Below are 21,716 nucleotides of genomic sequence, written 5' to 3'. Positions count from 1 at the left end.
GAGAGAGAGAGAAACAGCATGAGAAGGGAGAGAGTCAGAGGGGGAAGCAGGCTCCCCACTGAGCAGGGAGCCCAACGTGGGACTTGATCCCAGGACTCCGGGATCATGACCTGAGCCGAAGGCAGTCGCCCAACCAACTGAGCCACCCAGGCGCCCTATTTATTTTATTTTTTAAAAATATTTTATTTATTTATTTGACAGAGAGAGAGAGCGAGCACAAGCAGGGGAAGAAGCAGAGGGAGAGGGAGAAGGAGGCTCCCTGTGTGGGGCTCGATCCCAGAACCCTGGGATCATGACCTGAGCTGAAGGCAGTCGCTTAACCAACTGAGCCACCCAGGTGCCCCCACCACAATTTTTTAAAAAGTGACTGGAGCATATGAAAAGGATACAGAAACCAACATTCGTCCCAATTTGAGCAGCAAAATAAATAATGATAGTAATGGATTAATATAATAAATAGAAGTGAAATAAATACCCGTGAGCCCATACTGATGTAAATAAGTTAATAGGGGGAGAAGGGAGAACTCCTCCTCATATTAGGAATTCCAATTAATAACTGTAGAAGGAGTGATGGAATTAGAAAATCATCATTTGGGGAATGTCATAGTAATCAATCAGGAAAAGAAAACTCAATGATTTTTCAGGAAAGAAAAATCGATGTTCAATTTAAAATGGACAGGTAAAGTGATGATGAGAAAAAGGATATTTTCATAGTCTCAAAGCATTTTCCCACAATATACTTACCAATTACAAGGGGAAAATGGCAACTTTGCAGTAGAGAAACCTGGCAGACACTACTTTAACCATTTGATCACAATTTTACCAATAATGAGATGTATTGGCATCATGTGCCTGTTGATATGATGCACTGCGAAGGGTACAATAGGACTTCTGTGTTATTCTTGCCCAAAATCCATAACCTGAATTTAATCAGTAAGAAATTTCAGAAAAACCCAAGTTGAGGGACAATGTACAGAATAACTGGGCAATATTCTTCAAAATTGTCAAGATCATGAAAGAGAAAGATTTAGCAACCGTCCCAGATTGGAGGAGACCAACGAGACATGACGGCTAAGCATAGTGTGAGATCTTGGATGGTAAAAGGACAGTGGGACAATTGGTGAAGTTTGAATACGGTCTGGAGATTAGTTAATGGTATTGTATTAGTGTGGATGACCTGTTCTGATCTTGTACTGTGGTTCTGTAAGATGTAAACATTTGGGGAAGCTAGGGAATGGGGATTGGGGAACTCTCTATACCATTTTTGTTACTTTCATGTAAGTATGAAATTATTTCAAAACGAACACTTAACAAAATAAAAATAATACTTAGGGGTTTTGAATAACCCACTAGTGTGGGTCGATAGTGTTTTCTGGTGGCCAAGGAAGGAAGGAAGAAAGAAGGAAAGAAAAAAAAAAAAGAAATGTCTAGAATGAGGAATCTTCATGTCTCCTTTTATACCCAGAGTATTATGTTAGGTTCTAGATGTCTTGGTTTCAGAGAGATTTAGACAGGAGATCAATAATACTTGAAACCATTTTATGTAAGGGGTGTTGACCTTGGCTCGCAACTCTGGATATATGTAGGAGCACTTAAGGAATATTGATATACCTGGGCCCTACCGTCAGAAGTTCTGACTGGTCTGTGGTGGGCCCCAGACATTAGTATTTTTAAAAAGCTTCACCGGTGCTTCTGATGGGTAATCAGGGTATAGGAAACCCCTTCATTAAGGGAACTGGAGTGTTTAGCTAGAAGACTCAGGTTAGCTCTTCAAGAATCGTATGAGGGAACTTGGGAAAAATAAAGCTTTCTAAGTTATACCCCCTGGAGAAAATTCAATGGGATAATGTCTACATGTCTGTGTTTTTTAAAAGCTTCCCTTGTGATCTTGATGCACAACCAGGGATGGGAACAGTGCTTCTCAAACTTTAATGTGTGTATGAATCACTAGGAGATCTGTTTAAAGTATGGGTCCTGATGGAGTAGGGCTGGATTGGAGCCTGAGAGTCTGCATTTCTGATGGGCTCCCAGGTGATGCTGATGCTGCTGGCCTGTGGACCATACTTGGAGTAGTAGACAGCTACTTAGTGTAGATTATTACTCAAGAGACCCAAGCACTGGATGTGGGGGAGAAACTGGTGTAGACTAAGGTGACTTCTGAGAGTTTTAGGGAGATTCACTGAAACCTCAGGGATACATTTATTTAGGTGATAGTGTGGTCCAGTGAAAAGAACATTGGCTTGGGAGTTAGAATTTCATAGTCATGGTTTATTGTTTGGGTGACCTGGAACAAGTTATTTCACCTTTTTTGAGTCCCAGTTTCCAATTGACAGTAGAGATACAGTAAAATCTCCCTGGCCTATTAGCATTAGGAAAAATGTGTTCATGGGGGACCTAGCAGAGGGGCGCCTGGCTGGCCCAGTAGGTAGAGCATGTGACTCTTGATCTTGGGGTTGTGGGTTCTAGCCCCAAATTGGGCATAGAGTTTATAAATGAATGAATGAATGAATGAATGAATGAGGGACCTAGTATAACTCTTGACAGAGAGTAGGTGTTCAGAACAGTGGTGACTATTATTATTGTTCATGCTGTAGAATCCTCTTTTGTTGAAGACGAGAGCTGAGATTAATGTGCATGAAAAGTACTGTTAGAACCTCTGATCAGTTTTGTATCAGACAGGACTTCTATTCAATAGCCAACAGAAGGCTGTGGTTATTCAAGTAGAAATGATCTTGGCCTAACGTAAACCATTTGTTCTCGTCTGCCCCTGCATTATTAACTTTTGCAGTCACTTTAAGTCTCAGCCTGATGAAATGTTACAAATGATTCATCAACTCAAATATTTGTCATGCACCTGTTACTCTAAAGACCAATAATTCTGAACTGTTGTCACTCCCTGCATAGAGCATAGTTCAGACCTGAGCTCCTTTGAGCTCACTGTTCCCTTTGCCACCCCTCCCCAACCCCCAAAGTGTGGGCTCAGGTTGGGCTGGTGCTCTGAGAGCCCTGTGTGACACAGGACATCCTCAAGATCAGAGCTGAAGTGTGTGGGAGGGTCAGGGAAGGCTTCCTGGGAAAGGTGATGCTTGAGCTGAACCTTAAGAGGAGGGTACCAGGCTCAGGGAGGGAGAGTGGCTGGATGGCTCAGTGTGTTGGGGGCACTGCGCATGGTTTGGACAAACTGAAATGTGGCAGGCATACGGGAGGGTAGTGAGTAAAGCTGGAGAAGAGGTAGCAGCCAGCACATGAGACTAAATGCAGCTAAGAAGGTTGCATTTTATCTTGAAGATGAGAGAAGCCAGTGAGGGATTTGAAACAGGAATGTGTGGAGGGTGGGTTGAAGATGATATTAGGTACAGGGAGATTGGTTAGGAGGGGTTTTTTTATTATTATTTAAATTCAGTTAGCCAACATATAGTACATCATTAGTTTCAGATGTAGAGTTCAGTAATTCATCAGTTGCGTGTAACACCCAGTGCTCATCACATCACGTGCCCTCCTTCATGCCCATCACCCAGTTATCCCATCCCCCCCACCTCCCCTCCAGCAACCCTCAGTTTGTTTCCTAGAGTTAAGAGTCTCTCATGATTTGTCTCTCCTCTGATGACTTCCCATTCAGTTTTCCCTCCCTTCCCCTATGATCCTGTGTGCTGTTTCTTATATTCCACATATGAGTGAAACCATATGATAATTGTTTTTCTCTGATTGACTTATTTTGCTCAGCATAATACCCTCCAGGTCCATTCATGTCAATGTAAATAGTAAGTATTCATTCTTTCTGATGGCAGAGTAATATTCCATTGTATATATGAACACATCTTCTTTATCCATTCATCCGTCCATGGCCATCTCGGCCCCCTCCACAGTTTGGCTACTGTGGACATTGCTGCTATAAACACTGGGGTGCACATACCCCTTCAGATCACTACATTTGTATCTCTGGGGTAAATACCTAGTAGTGCAATTGCTGGGTCGTAGGGTAGCTCTATTTTTAACTTTTTGAGGAACCTCCATACTGTTTTCCAGAGTGGCTGCACCAGCTTGCATTCCCACCAACAGTGTAGGAGGGTTCCCCTTTCTCTGCATCCTCGCCAACATCTGTTGTTTCCTGACTTGTTAATTTTAACCATTCTGACTGGTGTGAGGTGGTATCTCATTGTGGTTTTGATTTGTATTTCCCTGATGCAAAGTGATGTTTAGCATTTTTTCATGTGTCTGTTGGCCATTTGTATGTCTTCTTTGGAGAAATGTCTGTTCATGTCTTCTGCCCATTTCTTGACTGGATTATTTGTTTTTGGGTGTTGAGTTTGAGAAGTTCTTTATAGATTTTGGATACTAGCCCTTTATCTGATATGTCATTTGCAAATATCTTGTCCCATCCCGTAGGTTGCCTTTTAGTTTTGTTGGCTGTTTCCTTTGCTGTGCAGAAGCTTTTTATCTTGATGAAGTCCCAGAAGCTTGTTTTTGCTTTTCTTTCCCTTGCCTTTAGAGACGTATCCGGCAAGAAGTTGTTGCAGCCGAGGTCACAGAGGTTGCTGCCTTTGTTCTCCTCTAGGATTTTGATGGATTCCTGTCTCACATTTAGGTCTTTAATCCATTTTGAATTTATCTTTGTGTATGGTTATAAGAGAATGGTCCAGTTTCATTCTTCTACATGTGACTGCCCAGTTTTCCCAGTACCATTTGTTGAAGAGACTGTCCTTTTTCCATTGGATATTCTTTTGATTAGGAGTTTTATATGTAAGCTAGGTCAGATCCCAGCTGTTACCCTTAATGCCTTTTCCCCAGAGCAGAGTGGTTTACTACAGGGGTACCCTTTTGCCTGCCTGGTCTGCCTCCCACCGTGCTGTGGTTGTGGAGTAGGAGGGAAGGAGCAGAGCTTGGGCGGGAGTCTGGCCCATATCAAGCAGAAGGTGCAGCCACCCCTCTTCTGCGGAGTAAGTTGGGTAGCACGAAGCCCTTGGTCAATGCTTGGACCACATATCCTGTGTTTCAATACCACGTCTGCTCTGTCCTAGTTGGGGATGTTGGGGAAGTTACGTAACTTCTCTGAACTTCATCCAGAGAATGGAGAGGATACTGACCCTTCAGTGCTTTTGTGAGAATGAATTAGATGGTGATAATGATGAAAATAATAATGACATCAACTATGTGGCAGGTCCTATTTCAGCTACATTCATTAATACAATAAAACACACATCAAACACCAAAACTAGTGTGTAGTTCATGCAGGTATTGGATTCCTACCCCCACCACCTGCTGATACGCACTTCCTACAGTTTGTCAGCAGCTGATAGATTATTGCCTTAGTACTGTCTTACAAAGGCTTCATTTATTCCCACATATCGACACAGAGAAAATAATGAAGATTTAATTTAAGCTCAGGAAGCAGTCAGGGAGTAATTTCCAACATCATTTCATTGACGAAGTACTTGCGGCTTAGAAATCAAGTGTTCTTTAACCAGATTGTAACTTAATACCCGTTAGCCCTTGAACCTGATTTTTACATTCAGGGTCTTGGGCTTCTACAGAAACCAGACAGAGCTGATGCTGCTTCTGGGACATTGTTCACATGTTATTTTGACATTTAGTGCCCATCTTCAGAAAAAAATGCATAATCAGAATAAACACCTGACTGCAGGCTTTGTGTAAGGGAGAAAATGGAATATGTAAGGTTATCCTAGGACGGGGATGAGTCATATGTCCCTATCTGGGCCCATCAGGCTTCTGATGATACTGGCTGGCTTAGTCTCACAATAAATGAAAGTTCTGCCTCCCCCCTGCCCAAGTCTTCAGGGCACTGCTCACCAAAGCCTTTCTTTTCCCTCTTTGTGCAGGTTTTAGGCAACTAGATCCTCTTTGGCGGTATGAAGCACGGATTAACACTAACTGTGTAGCAATCCCAGGATTATGGGCTTAGGAGACTAAATCTTGGGTTGACCCTGAGATGATTTCAGTTAAGTCTCATTGTGAAGAGCGATGGGAGAGGCGGTTCTGAGCAGGTTTGCTGTTTATTCCTAGTTCCCCAAGACCGGCCTTCTGAGTATCACTGTCCATTGTGCATTCGAGACACGGGTGATTGTTCCTGGAAGCACAGTGGGTTGCTGGCAGCAGTGATTACACCCGAAAACTGGCTGTGCTTCTTGCTGGGCCTCATCCCTGCTCAACAGAGAAAACACAAGGAAAGCAGGAGTCATCGTCATTGAAACACTCATCTGCTTATCCGTGTCTACACTGCCACCAAGTCAGCGGTTAACTTTCCCTGAAGATTAGCATTAAACTAGAAATTTTAGCACATGCTCCATGTTTGACCATCTTTCTTCTTTATTTCCTTGAAATCTCCTCCCTCTGGATATGGATCTCCCGCCACAGCCCATTGTCAAATGCTGCCTTAGAAGGTGCAGGGCAGAGGAGAAGAATGATATGCAACCTTTCTCTTATTTCCGCCATTGATTTTCCAGCAACAGCTTCAGGCGTATGTGGCCTGGGTGAATGTACAGCTCAAGAAGAGGCCAGCAGTGAAGCCGGTGCAGGACCTGCGACAGGATCTTCGGGATGGGGTGATCCTGGCGTATCTCATCGAGATCGTTGGTCAGTTGGCCCTGGACTCTGATGCCAGAACATGCCTTCTTTATCCTCCACATGCCCTCCAGAGCTGTTTGCAGCTGCTTTGTAATATATGGAAATGGAAGTATCAAAGGTTTAACATGCTTGCCCAACGTTAATTCATTTATTTATGAGTCAACAAATTCTGTGTGCCGGGCGCTGATTTATGCTTTGGCAATGTGATTATGAGCACGGTCTGTGCTCTCAGGAGTGTCCCAATCTAGTTGGAAAGACTGGAAAGTGAACACAATTCCATTCATGTACTTAGGACTCTGATGGGGTCAGGACAGAGAGGAGCACGCGGGTGGATGGAGGCACCCAATCCGGTCCTAGGGTTCAGGGACGGCTTGCCAGAGGAACTGATGTCTAAACCAAGGCCGGAAAAGGAAATAGTAGTCAGGCCAAAAGAAGGAGGGTTTATCAGCAAAAGGACCCCTCCGCGACACTCCCATATCGCCCCACGAAAGGGCTCGTCCTCAGGGGGCCCTGGAGCTGTTGCCAGGCGCTCTTATTGGATGGTATCCTACCCTATGTCCATAGCATTTGTCCACAGCTCTGTGACTATGATAGTATTGCTGTTCACTGAGCAGTAATTGTTTTCCTATCTCTTCCCATAGACTGAGCTCTCTAAGAGCAGGTACAGTGTAACTTTCTTTTCCTGTCTCCACAACTCCTACCCAAGTGCCCGGCACATAATAGGCACTCTGACATTTATTGTTCTTTTAATCAGCTGACCTTGCTTAGAGTCCTTGAGAGATGTGGGGCTTGCAAGTGGCATGGAAGGAGCCCAGCATGCTACCCCACTGGGCCAGCTCACCACAGCATCCATTTATAATAATGACAATGGTAATAGTCATAGCTGCCATCTATTGAACACTTTTATCTCATTTAATTTGATGTCATTCAGTGGTCAACCCTTGAGAAGCAGAAAATGTCATCCCCATTTTCAGGAAACCAAGCTTAAAAGAGAAGATTTATAAAAATAAATAAATTCATTGAGCACTTAGAATATATCGAGAATTGTGCTAAGCTGCTTTGGATGATTTATGCTATCGGGATGAGATGAGTACTACCGCCTCACTCATTTATGAGGTTCAGAAAGGCTAGGCGACTTTCCAAGGCCACATAACTCTACCATGGCAAAGCAGAGGTACAAAACTAGACCTGTTTTAATTCCAAAGTTCATTTCAAACCTTTGTTTTCACTGATTTGAACTGATTATACTTGAAAATATAATCAGATAGAAAATGCAAAAGCCACAAAAGGATGTAAAAGCCTTTTTTCTACCCGCACCTATGACGTGTTCTTTCTGGAAGCAACCAGTGTTAGCAATTTCTTGCATTTCTTTTCAGAGATGTTCTATGCATATAGAAGCAATATGAATATGTATTCTTGGTTTCCCAAAACCCAGATTCTTAAATGCTGCATTTTATTGTGACTTTGCTATATGGAAAAACTCGCTGAATTCACCACCTTATTCCCCATTCTTTCTTTAACATGCCTTCATCGAGCTTTTGATCCACTCCTCCACTGAAACTGCTTTTGTCAAGGTCACAACCTTTGCCTTATCAAATCCAGTGGCTTGGCCTCATTTTATTCAGTTTAGCAGAACTCGACACAGTTTGTCTCTCCCTCCTCCTTTAGACACTCTTTACTTGGCTTCCAGGACCCTCCTTCCTCACTGGCTCCCCCTGTTTGTACTGCTGGCTTTTCTCCTTTCTGACCTCTAAGTGTTGAGGTCCTCCACGTTCAGTCCTTAGTCCTTGTGTTATCTCTGTCCCCAAGTGATCTCCTCCCACATCTGTCTCTTTAGCTCTAAACTTGTCTTTGAGTTTGAGACATGAATATCAATCAACCCCATGCTCAGTGTGGCGCCCCGGAGGTCTAAAATGCAGCTCTAACTGCACGGTCCCCAGTCAGAGCTTTGGAATCCTTCTCCCTACCAGTTCCTCTCTCCTCCAGATTTCCTCACTGAAGTAACACAGGATGGTCCCATTCACTCAGCTATTAAAGCAGAACACTGGGAAGTTGTCCTTAATTATTCTCTTTTCTTCATATATCATAGCCAGCCCTTCACATGTGCTATCTGCTTTATATTAAAATTTTACCTGATATCTGACTTCTCACCTGTCAGCCTTTTCCAGTCAAGCCCAAACCATCATTAACACTTGCCTTGACTAGTTTCATTTTCTAACTAATCTCCCTGTTTCCTCTCTACATAAGCTGAGTCTATATAGAGCCAACTTTTAAAAACACAGATCATTAATCCACAGACCCTTAAATGACCTGGCTTTGCTTACCTGTCTACCTTCTCCTAGGATTTGACTCCCTCCCTCTCCCTCCATTCCAGCCAGACTGGGCTTGTAGCTCTTCCTCAGATAAGCTGAACTCATTCCTACCCTAGTGTTTGTACCTGTAATTCCTCAGTCTGGAATGCTTCCTCCTCAAATCTTAATATCTCTTACTTTATTCAGGTCTCTGCCCACATATAATATCGGGGAGGCCATGATCCTACTCTTCTTTGTTTTTCCTCATAGCACTTATCACTGTCTGAAATTATATTAACATGTACTGGTTGACTTGGTTGTCTGTCATCCCTAGAGATAGAACCTCTGCAATGGAAGGGACTTTGTCCATCTTGTTCATTGCTGATTCACTGGTGCCCAGAATAGTGCCAGGCACCCCGTGGGTGCTCAGTGAGTATTTGTTGAATGAGTAAATGTATACACGATAACTTCACAGGCCCCTGGGTATAGCTTTGAAAATTTGAAGACCCTCCAAAAGGCTTTTACTTTCTTATTCCCCATCCAAATTACGAGCACCCAGGCTTAACTCACTTGCATATTTATATATAATCTTAGCGTTTACATCAAATATTCCCTTTCTCGGAATCTGGCTATTATGAAACTTTGATAGTGTGCCTCCCTCCCTTCATATGTTTTCTCTCTTCTAACAGCAGGAGAAAAACTGAATGGGGTACAGCTGAGTCCCAGTAACCAACAGGAGATGAAGAATAATGTGGAGAAAGTGCTACAGTTTGTGGCCTCCAAAAAGATTCGTATGCACCAGACTTCAGCTAAAGGTCAGTGCGTCATCACGTCTATGGGGGATGAGTACACTGAGCTTTACCCAATGATTATGAGGCTCAGAAGAACTACCCATTACATAGCCAAGCGTTCTGAGTAGACTGGAATAGGATTAGGTCCGTAGCCTCATATCATTTATCCATAAAGAGAGTTACCCTCTTGGGACAGGGTGATTATCAAAATCTGAGTGCTTTGAAAACCTGGGTGGCGAAAGACATTCTCTATTCATTTTAATTGAATAAAGATTTGCTTGAGTGTATGTATAAAAATTAATACAGTAGAAATGACAAGATTGGGATATTAACTTTAGAATGTCTCATTTAAGTAATCAAAAATGAAGATAATGTTTTTCAAGTTCCTTGGGTTTCATGCTCAAGAATCATTTCAAATCATAATAACTATATTATTTTCCATCCAGTTTTCCAGAAGAAAAATATTTTATAGCTTTTTTTTTTTTTTTTTTGGATGTGATTATCACAGAATATTTCAGGCAAGATGAAAGGGGCTCTGGGATCTCTGTACATACCCACTCTTGTAGCTGCATGGCCAGAAGAGGACGCTTCTCAGTCCATATTGAGCCCAAGGAAGCGATTGTTGAGGTGTCAGAGAGCCCAGGCTCCTGGGCCTTCCGCTGTTTCTCTAGAACTGATTGTAGATCTGACTCTGTTTCAGCTTCAGTTTCTGGGTCTGACTGCCTGTGGCTCTGATGAGAATGGGGGCTGGAGGGAGCCTTCCTTCCATGTTGGATTATTGGTGCTCTCTGTGTTGGGATACTTCAGGTGGGGCAGATACTTACCATTGAGAGTGGCCCGTAGGGAGGTATCAATCAGTCTTTTTCCAAGTCTTGCATATTTGCAATGCTACGAAACTAAGAAAATAGAATTTTACCCATGCCCTTACTTTTTTTTTTTTTTTAAGATTTTATTTATTTATTTGACGGAGAGAGACACAGCGAGAGCAGGAACACAAGCGGGGGGAGTGGGAGAAGGAGAAGCAGGCTTCCCGCGGAGCAGGGAGCCTGATGCAGGGCTCGATCCCAGGACCCTGGGATCATGACCTGAGCCAAAGGCAGACGCTTAACGACTGAGCCACCCAGGCGCCCCAACCCATGCCCTTACTTTAACTTACACCAGACCTAGCACATTGTTTTTTAACTTACACCAGACCTAGCACATTGTTTTTTTTGCATGCTTTCTTCTTTTTTTCTAGGGCAAAATTTAGAGTGCTGTAATATTTCTGCTTTGGTCCCCATGAGGGGTGGGCTTGGGGATCTGGCCCATTAAAGTCAGCTATTTTGAGGGAATACTGCCATTGAGGACATCATTGTCGTTTACCTGGAGAAGTGCAGCAGCTTCCTAATTAGTCTCACTGCCTCGAGTTTTGTCCCCCTCCCCTCTGCTCTCCACACTGCAGCCAGAACGATCTTTATGAGACTGTGTAAGCTCATGCCACTGCTCTGCACGTGCGGGTCCTTAGGGGAAAATCCACAGTCTTTCCTGTGGCTTGCCATGCCCTTTCTGACCTTGACCTGCGGCCTCACCCTTCACCCTCTCCCCCTGCACTCTGAGCCCCTAGCCATGCTGCACTGTTTTCAGTTTCCTCTGCCACAGTGCCGTGCCACAGAAATATAACGCGAGTCTCATATATGGAACTTAAAAGATTCTAATAGCTACATTAAAAAAAAAAAGGAAAGGGGAGAAATGAATTTTTTTTTTAAAGATTTTATTTATTTATTTGTCAGAGAGAGAGAGAGCAGTGCACACAAGCAGGGGGAGCGGCAGGCAGAGGGAGAAACAGGCTCCCTGCTGAGCAGGGAGCCCGATGTGGGACCTGATCCCAGGACCCTGGGATCATGACCTGAGCCGAAGGCAGATGCCTAAGCGACTGAGCCACCCAGGTGTCCCGGGAGAAATGAACTTTAATAATACATTCTATTTAACCCAGTATATCCAAAATATTATCAGTGCAACATGTAATCAATGTAAAAGCTATTAATGAGATAATGTGCATTCTCTTTTTTGTACTAAGTCTAACGAGATATGTTTCAATCTGACTTTTTTTGTGTGAAGTACTACCCTGATAGCACATTTCAATTCAGACTCTATCCTTTTTTTTTTTTTAAAGATTTTATTTATTTGACAGAGACACAGCTAGAGAGGGAACACAAGCAGGGGGAGCGGGAGAGGGAGAAGCAGGCCTCCCGCCGAGCAGGGAGCCCGATGTGGGGCTCGATCCCAGGACCCTGGGACCATGACCCGAGCTGAAGGCAGATGCCTAACGACTGAGCCACCCAGGCGCCCCAGACTCTACCCTTTAAGCGCTCAGTAGCCTCATGTGGCTAGTGGGTCCCATACTGGACAGCATAGTTCTCGTGGGTCATGCTCTCTCTCACCTCTAGACCTTCACGCCTGCTGTTCCCTCTTCTTGGAATACTCTTTTCCCTCTCCTCCTTCACCTGATGAACCGCAATGTGTCAGTCAAATCTCAGTGTAAAATTTACTTCCCCTAGGAATCTTTCTCTGAGCCCTCGAGGGTGGACAAGATGCCTTTACTCTGGGCTCCCAGAGCATCCTGTTCCTCTACCACCCCACGTTACCATACTTCGTTATGATTGCTTTTAAATGTTCTGTGTGCCTGTTGAACATGCTTTGCGAGGCAGAGAGACCTGTGTCACTAAGAAATACGCATTAAATGAATGAACCCTCTGCCTCCCTCTTAGGATCTCTGGGTCTGTTCTGTCCCTCAGATATTGTGGAAGGAAACCTGAAGTCTATCATGAGGCTGGTCCTTGCCTTGGCAGCTCATTTCAAACCTGGCTCCAACAGGACGGTGAGCCAAGGAAGGGACCCCAGAGCCCCTCTGCAGAGTCACCAGCCACACTGCGCCACTGCTGTGGCCCAGGGAGCCGCTGTCGCTCTGGCTGATGTGTGTCATGACATGTCACGGTCAGGACGGGATGTCTTTCGATACAGACAGAGGTAAGCGTCGAAATCTGGGGATGGGAACTTGTTCTTCTGATGTTTCACGGCAAATGATATCGTGCAATAGATGGACGTGTCACCTACACAGCCCCACGTTGCAGAAAGGAGCATGGAGTGTCGGTCAGCGAGGACACTCCAAGAGAGAAAAGCCCTTTTAAAAGAGATGTTTATTTTGCAGTTAGCAGAAAGTAAAGGAATCATATTTGTAATTTTTTGTCCTGGTGCCCAGGATGTTAAATATATGCCTTTGGCACAGTGTGTTTTCTTCACGGGGAGATATGTGGGAGCAATGTTCCAAGTCATCTGGGGGAGTCTCTCTCTAGAATGTATCCTAAAGCCAGCTTGTCCTGAAGACTCATGGCAGGAAACCTTTCGGGGGTTGTATGTCTGCTGGGAGAGAGCAGGACCCAGGGTGTTGCAGAGCCTGGTGAAATTGGTTCTGTTTATGTCTGTCTTCCTTACTGGGTGTCCAGTGTCTTTAAGGCAGGGGCTTGGCCTTACTCCTCTTTGTTCCCTTAGCACTCTGAGAGTGGCCGTCTCTCAGCTCTTGTTGAGTTGCCCTGAACTGAACGACTGACACCCTCTCATTTGCTGGTGCCCTCCGACTTTAGGAACAGCAGCGTGGACGAGGAGATTGAGAATCCCTGCTGGAGCGTGCGGGCCCTGGTGCAGCAGTACGAAGGGCAGCAGAGGTCCCCGTCCGAGTCCAGCTGCCCCAGGTAACTGTGGTGGCAGCTCCTCAGCAGGACCCGCCTGGTTAGAAGTGGAATTACTGGGGGGCGCGGCTCGGAGTTTTCAGCTTCAAGTAGCAATATGACGGGCAGTAAGGCTCCTCCCTCTTTTCTCTTTCCCTCGGTTTATGTTTGACTCTAAAGGGGTCGTCCTCAGCCCTGCTTTGCGGTTTTGTGCTGGCAGGAAGGGAGGGAGGGTGGGGTGCGGGGAAGTTTCCCACACAAGGAAGCTTTGTGTGGAGCCTGAGTGTCAGTGCTCAGCTCCGTCCACAGGGGGGCATGACCGGGGGCCGAGAGGGCCCAGCCCCTGGTTTGCATATTTGCGTCTCGGCAGCCCGTGTAGAACTGACAGCCCGTTCCATGGTACTGCCCTGGCTCCTGAGCTGAACGCTAAGTGTGGCCTAAGAAGGTTGTATCAAGCTTGTAACAAGAGGAAACACTGAGCAGAGTTGTCTGCGAGCATTAGGATGTTTCCAGCTTTCATTTATAGGGCTAGGAATTGTGGCAGGTTAGTGTGCATTGGAGTGGGCTAAGATGTTTGTGACTCCAGCAGAAAGGCCCGCTATAGCCCTTAGAGCCAAGTGCAAAGACCAAAACAGGACACAGTGCTCTAATAAAAGCCTGATCGATGCCAAGTGTAGTGGCAGAAAAAGACCAGTTTCCTGGCTCATGTAAGTCATGCTCCTAAAAATACATTCCTGGATCATGTCACCTTATTTACTAACTTCATTTCATTGCTGAATCATTTTTAATTTATGCTTTTATGACCTTTCCTCTCCTACCCAGCCCAGCTTAGTCTGTTCTAGTTAAGCCTAATTGTTCTTATATATATCTTATATGTTCTTTCTTCTTTTTTTTTTAAGATTTTATTTATTTGACAGAGAGGGAGCACAAGCCGGGGGGAGGGGGGGAGTGGCAGGCAGAGGGAGAGGGAGAGGGAGAAGCAGGCTCCCCGCTGAGCAGGGAGCCCAATGTGGGACTTGATCCCAGGGTCCTGGGATGGATCATGACCTGAGCTGAAGGCAGACGCTCAACCATCTGAGCCACCCAGGCGCCCTTTTATATGTTCTTATATGTATCTTAAGTGCATTTATTTTGTCTTTCTGTTTCTTTTCCACATAAAATTCCATCTTAGATTGATAGACCATTTAATTTATTGAAGTCACATGGAATTCTTCCCAGCATTTTAATATACTGATAACCTTGCTCAACTTTAGTTTTTACATTTAGTAGATTGCTTTTTTATTTATAAAATTCACATAACCTAAAATTAGCCACTAATTTTAAAGTGTACCATTCGGTGGCGTTTAGTATCTTCATAATGTTGTGTGACCATCACCTCTATCCAGTTCAAAGACATTTTCATCACCCCAGAAGGAAACCCTGTACCCATTGAGCAATAGGTGTGCTAGTAATGAGAATCTAAACCATTTCTTCCTTGATTGCTGCTTAGACTATCACTTGGTACAGAATCAAAGGACATTTCCTTGTATAATGAGATCTATTGCTTCCTGCATGGCTACAGGCCTTTCACTTTTTTGTGCCTGCCAGAGTTAAAGTGAGAGAGAGTGAAAGAGAGCCAGAGAGAGAGAGAGAGCGCGCCAGAGCGAGCCAGAGGAGAGAAGTCTGGATTTCTTCCTGAGAACACCTGCTTCCTTCCTTTCTGGCAGGAGAACTCAGACTGGGGCAGGGGCTGTGACACAGTGAATTAGGGACACCCTGGAAATCGGGCTGCTGGGGGCAGACAGTGAGAGTTTTTCTGGGAGAGGGATCAGGTAATAAGTCGCATCCCCCTGTCTGTCGCTCCTTCCTGATTTTTTTTGTCATTTTCTTCTAAGCTGATCTCTTCCCTACATCTTTGGGATGCTGGGTCAGCACCCTGCGTTTTCCTCCGTGAGTTTCCGGGACCCAGGAGGCTCTGGAACATTCTGCCCGCCCACCCCCTTCCTCAGGGGGAGGCCACCTCATGGCTCAGTGACCCATGAAGGCCAGGAGACCCCGCGATGTGACTGTGAACGGGGAGCGGCTCAGAAGATGCGAAAGGTGGCCCCCCTCTGCCCCTCAAGAGACACCCCGGCGGAGCCCTGGCCGCCTGTTGCTCCGTAGGCCTCCGGCCAGCCTCTTACTGTGTCCACGCAAAATGATCCTTAGTTGGGAAACAAGAACACATGCAACGCCTGGGGGAAGGTGGGAGGAGAGCAGCGTTCGGCGGGTTTCCGGGGTCGACCCTGAGTCTCCACCCGCCCAGGCTCCCCCACTCCGGCGAGGAGCCTGGTGACACCCGCCCCAACCTCCGTGGCCGCGAAGGGAGGGGTCGGCGCAGAAAGGGCGTTTCCACCCCTTCTCGGGCCTCGGCGTCCGCGTCCCCGCCCCTGCCCAGCGCCGGGCTCCCGCTCGGCCTCCCAGCCCGCCCGCCCGTGCGGGGTCCGAGCCCCGCGCTGCCCGCCGCGCTGACAGCCTGGAAGCGGGGGCGGCGAGGGAAGGCGCGGGAGGCGGCGCGGAGCCGGGGGCGCCCGCAAGCTCTCCGCCGGGACCTGATCGCGCAGCGGGAGCCGCGGGCAGCGCTGCCCCGCGCCGGCGATGGGGTGAGATGCCCGCGCCCAGGGGCACGGCCGGAGCCGCGCGGCCGCGGCCGCCGCGATGCCTCTGCCAGGGACCCGCAGCCTACGAGGGGAGGCGGCTTCCGCCCAGGCCGGGCTGCTGCAGCGTCTGAGCGGCCGGGACCGCGCGCCCCAGTCCCGGGAGCATCTCCGTCGCTGGGGCCGAGACGCCCGCCTTTCTGCCCTTCCGACTCTCTGCCGCGGTCGGGGCCCGCGGCTCTGGTAGCCGGCCTGCCCGTGGAGTGGTTCTGCGGGCCCCATCGCGGGGAGACATGCCCGGATTCGGGAGCGCCGTGACTCCCAGCCTCCCGCTTCACCCGGGGAAACAGGCTCGCTGAACCCGGAGCCAGGAGGGGGACCATGGGAGGGACGCAAGTCAAATGGTGAGCAGAAGCCACTTTGGCTTTGGAGGTGGGGGGCATGGGCGGGAGCAGGGCCTGGACCGGAGGATGCTCTTGGCCAGAGACGGACCGGGATGGGTGGGGGCGCTGTATTGGGAAGGACAGGCTGCTGGTCTGGGATTATCACTACAAAATACAGTGGGTTTAGGAAACTGGAGCCCGCATAGGGGAGGGAGGAGTGGCCCTTTACCTTGTCCTGTCTCTGCTGTGGGAGGGCACTTCAGGAGTAAACAGGACGCTTTCTTCTCACCCATTACCCATTTTTAAAAAAATGATTTTACTCTGATTTGGACTTTGCTTGGGGGATCGTTTGATGCTAAGATTGGAGAGATGTTAGACCTGTGGGAATTAGGAAATGTATCAGGCACACCTTATTTGTAATCAGTTCCCTGATTTGAGGGGATTACATGGCAGGTGGGGCATTACTTGTTTACAAAATAGGGATTTTGAGCTCCTCAGGGAGAGCCTAAGCCATGTAATTAATTAGCATTAAAATACTTTTCTGTGACCTGAAGCAGATGACTGAATGCACCATCCTCATCTCTGAGGTTCTTCTTGGGGATGCAGCAGGATTGCTGCTCTGACCCGTGCTTCAGGATTTTTCTTCCTTCATCTTTTCACTTGGCGACCTGGTTTCATGGTGTTACCTCTCTGTGGCCTCACGCACTGGCAGCCTCAAATTCAAGAGAAATGTTGTTTTCCTTTGGCTGCTCTGCCACTCCCCCAGTGGAGTTGGATATGCAGACATCCGCCTCCTCCTGCCCTTATATGGGCGACAGCTCACTTAAGAGGGGGAGGGTGGAGCTGAGCATGCGTCTCCTCTTTTAGGCAAGCAGTTTTCCAGCATCCTAGGTTCACACTCCGCTTGCCACTCCCGCCCCCCTGCGTCTCACACGTACCCACTGTGGTCCAGCCAAATGCAGGCAGTGGAACGTGTCAACCATAGCACCTTGTCAGCTAAGGAAGCGTCGTTTTATCATTTCTCAAGGAAGAGCAGCTGATACAGGCCTCTTTCTGCAAGCGGATCCCCATTTCTGTAGGAAGGTGAATGTGGAGGCCTGAATACTCATAAATCTATTCTCCTTATGATGACAGAGTGCCCTTCCACTAATGCTTCCCCAGCAGTTAGTTCACGTTGGCCTGGAAGTCAGATTGCCTAAGTGGTGAAAGATGGATAAGCAGTTACCGTTTCTAAATACCACTCCTCGCCACCTTTCTACCCCTGGTCTGCTCAGGTTACAGATCTATAGATTTGAAGCAAAAAACTGTAAATTGTTTTCTAAGGTTCTAATAGGATAAGAATGTATTACTGGTTGAGGTCACTCCCACCAAAGCCCTTAAACTTGGGAGAACGAAGAGGATGAGACACTAGTCCTCAGGCTGCTTTCGAGGCTTTGAAATGTCTGACTACAACCGCTTGTGCTCAGCTCTTGTTTTTCCTGGTTTCTAGGAAGACAAAATGTTAACTCCTGATCGAGGCTGTGAGGATTAGCCTGGGAGACTTCAGGGGCACATTAAGTGGGTCAGTGAGTCCTAGACACTTTCACTGTTGTCTGGGTGATGGATTTGGAAAGAATTCCTGAGAGGGGGCTGGGCCTAGAGACCCCACAGCCTCTGAGATTGCTTCAGAGCTGATGTTCTCAAGGTGCAGCGCAAAGAAAAAAGGCTTTTCAGATTCCTTTCCCCTGTCAGATGGAAACATCAGTCTCACATCCCCATCTTGTCTTGCTGATTTGCTGTTGTTCTACAGCTTTAAAATTCATCTTCCCTGAAAATCACAGCGGTTCCCTCCAAGGCTAATAGTTGTATCAGAACTTAAGAATTGAGGAGAGGTTTCTGATGGTAATTTGCGAATAGTCTAGCAGGGATCTGAATAACTCTTCGACGGTACAATCAAGTAAACCTTTCCCTTTCTCAAGCAGGTCTTTCCCCTTTTCCTTCTGATTCCCCTTTTCCTTGTCACGTCCTGTCCTTGTTGATATATCACTGCCCCTTTGCCTAGGCTGGCACTGTCCACAGTCCCAGCAGTTTCTCACCGTGAATCACCCTCAGCGTTGTCCCCTCTTTTGAGATCAGCCTAGAGCTGATCTGCCATGTTACTCTGCTGGTGATGCTTGTGTCTGTGAGTAGATTTTCCTTCCAGCTCCCAAAGCTACTAAGATACACACTACATTAGTCTTTGAATCTGGGCCCAGGGATGGTGGTGGAGCAGGTGGTGGTGGTAAGTAAAAAAAAAAAAAAAAAAGACAAACAAACAAAACAAAACTTGGAGTTCTTTAAGATGCTAGAGTACCCATCCTTCTGGTAAACCTCTTCTTTGTGAATCAGGCTTCGAGGCAGCCTTGCTGTGGAAAAGACTGGGTCATTCACTCATTTAACATTCATTTCATTCATTCAATAAGTTCATCCTGGGCTCATTCAACAAATGTTTGTTCATACTGTGGGCTGGGGACTATGTTAGGCAGTAGGAGTAAGATGAATAAGAACATGTCTCTGGGATAAATTATGACAGTTGGCTTCTAAACAACTGTTCAGGGACACCTGGATCGCCCAGTCGGTTAAGCATCCAACTCTTGGTTTTGGCTCAGGTTGTGATCTCAGGGTCATGACATTGAGCCCCGCGTCAGGCTCCACACCAGGTGCAGAGTCGGCTTGAGATTCTCTCTCCCTCTCCCTCAGCCCCTCCCCCCTGCATGCTTATGCTCTCTCTCTCTCAAATAAATAAATAAATCTTTAAAAAAATAAACAACTGTTCATAATAATTGTTTCTCTTCCTTTTCCTTCCATCACAGCCTGACTTCACCCAGTCCTATCCACAGTGCAAAGAGCGAATCCATTATAACCCAGTCGGAGGAGAAGGCAGATTTTGTGATTATTCCCTCTGAAGGAATAGAGAACAGAACAGGTACTGTCTGTCAGCATGCCTAGGTTGGCTCGAGGAACAGTTCTCATCTTGAAGTGTTTGGGGGTCCTGACTATCTACCTATAAACTCCTTGGTCTTCTCCCTCTCCATAGTCTGTGCGTGCTAGGTCAGCTCTAGGGGGCTCTGATGCCTTTGAGTCAATGAATGTGTTTATCCTCTTGCAGAATGTCACTTCTGATGTCATAGCTGTCAGAAATCTTACAGCAGTGTAGACGGGCCATTCCTCTGCTGGCTACCTATGAATTAGGAAATGACTTTGGGGCAATCCAAAAGCCTTACTCAAGTAAACAGTTTTTATTATTCCTGTGTTATAGAAATAATTTCAGTAAGTCCTTGACTTAAATATGAACCAAGAATATATAGTATGAACAGAGGTGTCTGTAAGAATATAAAGAGCAGGACTACATCAGGCTTTTGGTGTGACGGCCACAGAAAGGACCACAAAGGGTTCCCTTTGTTTAGACTTCTTCTGTTTCACTTGCTCTCCTTTTTCTTACATAAACATAGAGGGAAGCATAGAAGAAGCAAAGCATGTGATTTCAATAGAGTTTTATTCATCTATAAGGGTTGTAATGAAATTGAAGCCCTCAGAAGAACTGGACTTAAATTCTTGCCTCTAGCCCTGGGATTAGCACCAAAGAGTCAGTCCTGTTACTGATTCAGAAACTCTTGGGACCTTGGGGAGGGAAAGCATTTACTGAGTGAGTGCTCTGGGTCAGGCACCACGGAGCCCTGCACATGAGTTACCTCATTCAATCTTCACAGCAACGCAGAGGAATTATCCTTATTACATTCACGCTTATGAATGAAGACGCTTACTCAGAGAGTTTATACCCTTCTGTATTCCGTAATGCATTTTTAATGGCCGGGCACACAATTAGATGGGATAAAATAGACAAGGAAACCAGAGCAAAGAGACCATAAACATAGGAAAATAAAACGAAACCAAGGAGCGAGATTGAATGGTTTGTGCACGTGTGCTCTCACTGGTTTGTTTCTTGTGTGACTCACACAGCGTCCTATGTGAAAGGGGCTTCCGTATGATGGAACGGTCAAAGGAATATTAACTCGGAGTCGCCCCTATGAAGCTTCGCAGCAACCAACGAGAATTTGGTTTTCATGGCAACTGGCAGCTCCTCTCTTTGTACCTGGCAGAATCCAGCTTCGGGGATGCCAGTTCCAGAGACTTAAGAGTAGGGTCTATGTGTCCCATACGAAGACTCCCCAGGAGGGAATCTTAACTACTTCTTAAAGGTTCTACGGAGGATCTGTTTCCCCAACCTGGGGAGTCTGAGTTCATAGCCAGTTCTTTGTGTCTCACAGCCCCACCTGGTGGAGAGTCTGGTTTGCGCCGTGCGGACAGGTTCGGAAGGCAGGTGACCTGAACCCGTGAACGCGGGGGACTGTGAGCGCTTTCTGCTGGAAACTGTCTTCTTCAACATGAACTGTACTCCCTCCTTCCATTTTGTAGAGGAGACAGACTCTCCGTTTTCCCGAGACTGGCGACCAGGCAGCCCCGGGACCTATCTGGAGACCTCATGGGAAGAACAGCTGTTGGAACAACAAGAACATTTGGAAAAAGAAATGGAGGAAGCAAAGAAAATGATATCAGGATTACAGGTAGCTCTTTCCCGTGTGGTTGATCCTCGGTGCACCGATTGATGATTATTTTTAATTCACGAGGATCAGTTGAAAATAAACCGATTCAGTTTCATATGAGGTCAGAGTTGCAGGGGGAGTTTAGACAGAGGGAATAGCACTCAAAGAGCAGGAAATTCTTTTTTTTTTTTTAAGATTTTATTTATTTGACAGAGAGAGACAGCCAGAGAGGGAACACAAGCAGGGGGAGTGGGAGAGGGAGAAGCAGGCTTCCCAAGGAGCAGGGAGCCCGAACGGGGCTCGATCCCAGGACCCTGGGATCATGACCCGAGCCGAAAGCAGACGCCCAACGACTGAGCCACCCAGGCGCCCCAAGAGCAGAAAATTCTTTATGTGTGAGTACTCCTAAGTGGACCTTGCGGACTCCCGTTGACAGCACAGCTGTTGCGATTTCTGTAAGCCTGGGAGCCATTATGGACCCCTACCAAACCCCTCTTCTGGCTCTTTGCTCATAGGCTGGTCTCTCCCCATCCACAGCTACGGACCTGCAGTCATGGTGCTTTCCCAGAGACAGGCACAGCAAACAGTCGGGAATTTGTCCCTAGGAAGAGTTCAAGAGTTCAAGTAATGCCGCAGGTCTCCGTTTGAGTCTAGCTAAGGGATTTAGCTCCCCCCAATGAATTTGTAAGAGGCTGCCAAGCCATAATGATCAGGTAACAGGTTTTCCTCGAGCAACAAAGCCCTTCAGTCTTTTCTATACCTTTGTGCCAGTTCGGCAATTCTCCCCC

General features: G+C 46.6%; 1 protein-coding gene across 2 annotated transcripts in view; it reads left to right on the top strand.

Annotated features, from left to right (window-relative positions):
• DIXDC1 (DIX domain containing 1) overlaps positions 1–21,716 on the top strand; it is a 59,660-nt gene that overhangs the window by 15,525 nt on the left and 22,419 nt on the right. The window contains exons 2-7 of one of the 2 annotated variants that reach the window (XM_021696586.2): positions 6,462–6,591; positions 9,563–9,688; positions 12,439–12,670; positions 13,285–13,392; positions 19,198–19,310; positions 20,801–20,949. In XM_021696586.2, the coding sequence (XP_021552261.1) occupies positions 6,462–6,591; positions 9,563–9,688; positions 12,439–12,670; positions 13,285–13,392; positions 19,198–19,310; positions 20,801–20,949 (858 nt within the window). Of the gene's footprint in view, positions 1–6,461; positions 6,592–9,562; positions 9,689–12,438; positions 12,671–13,284; positions 13,393–16,364; positions 16,388–19,197; positions 19,311–20,800; positions 20,950–21,716 lie in introns of those variants that run through there. The other variant, XM_021696587.2, reaches the window with a different exon arrangement.

The sequence above is a fragment of the Neomonachus schauinslandi genome, chromosome 11, assembly GCF_002201575.2.
Source record: "Neomonachus schauinslandi chromosome 11, ASM220157v2, whole genome shotgun sequence".
Classification (NCBI taxonomy): Eukaryota; Metazoa; Chordata; class Mammalia; order Carnivora; family Phocidae; genus Neomonachus; species Neomonachus schauinslandi.
This window is presented reverse-complemented; position numbering and strand designations above follow the sequence as displayed.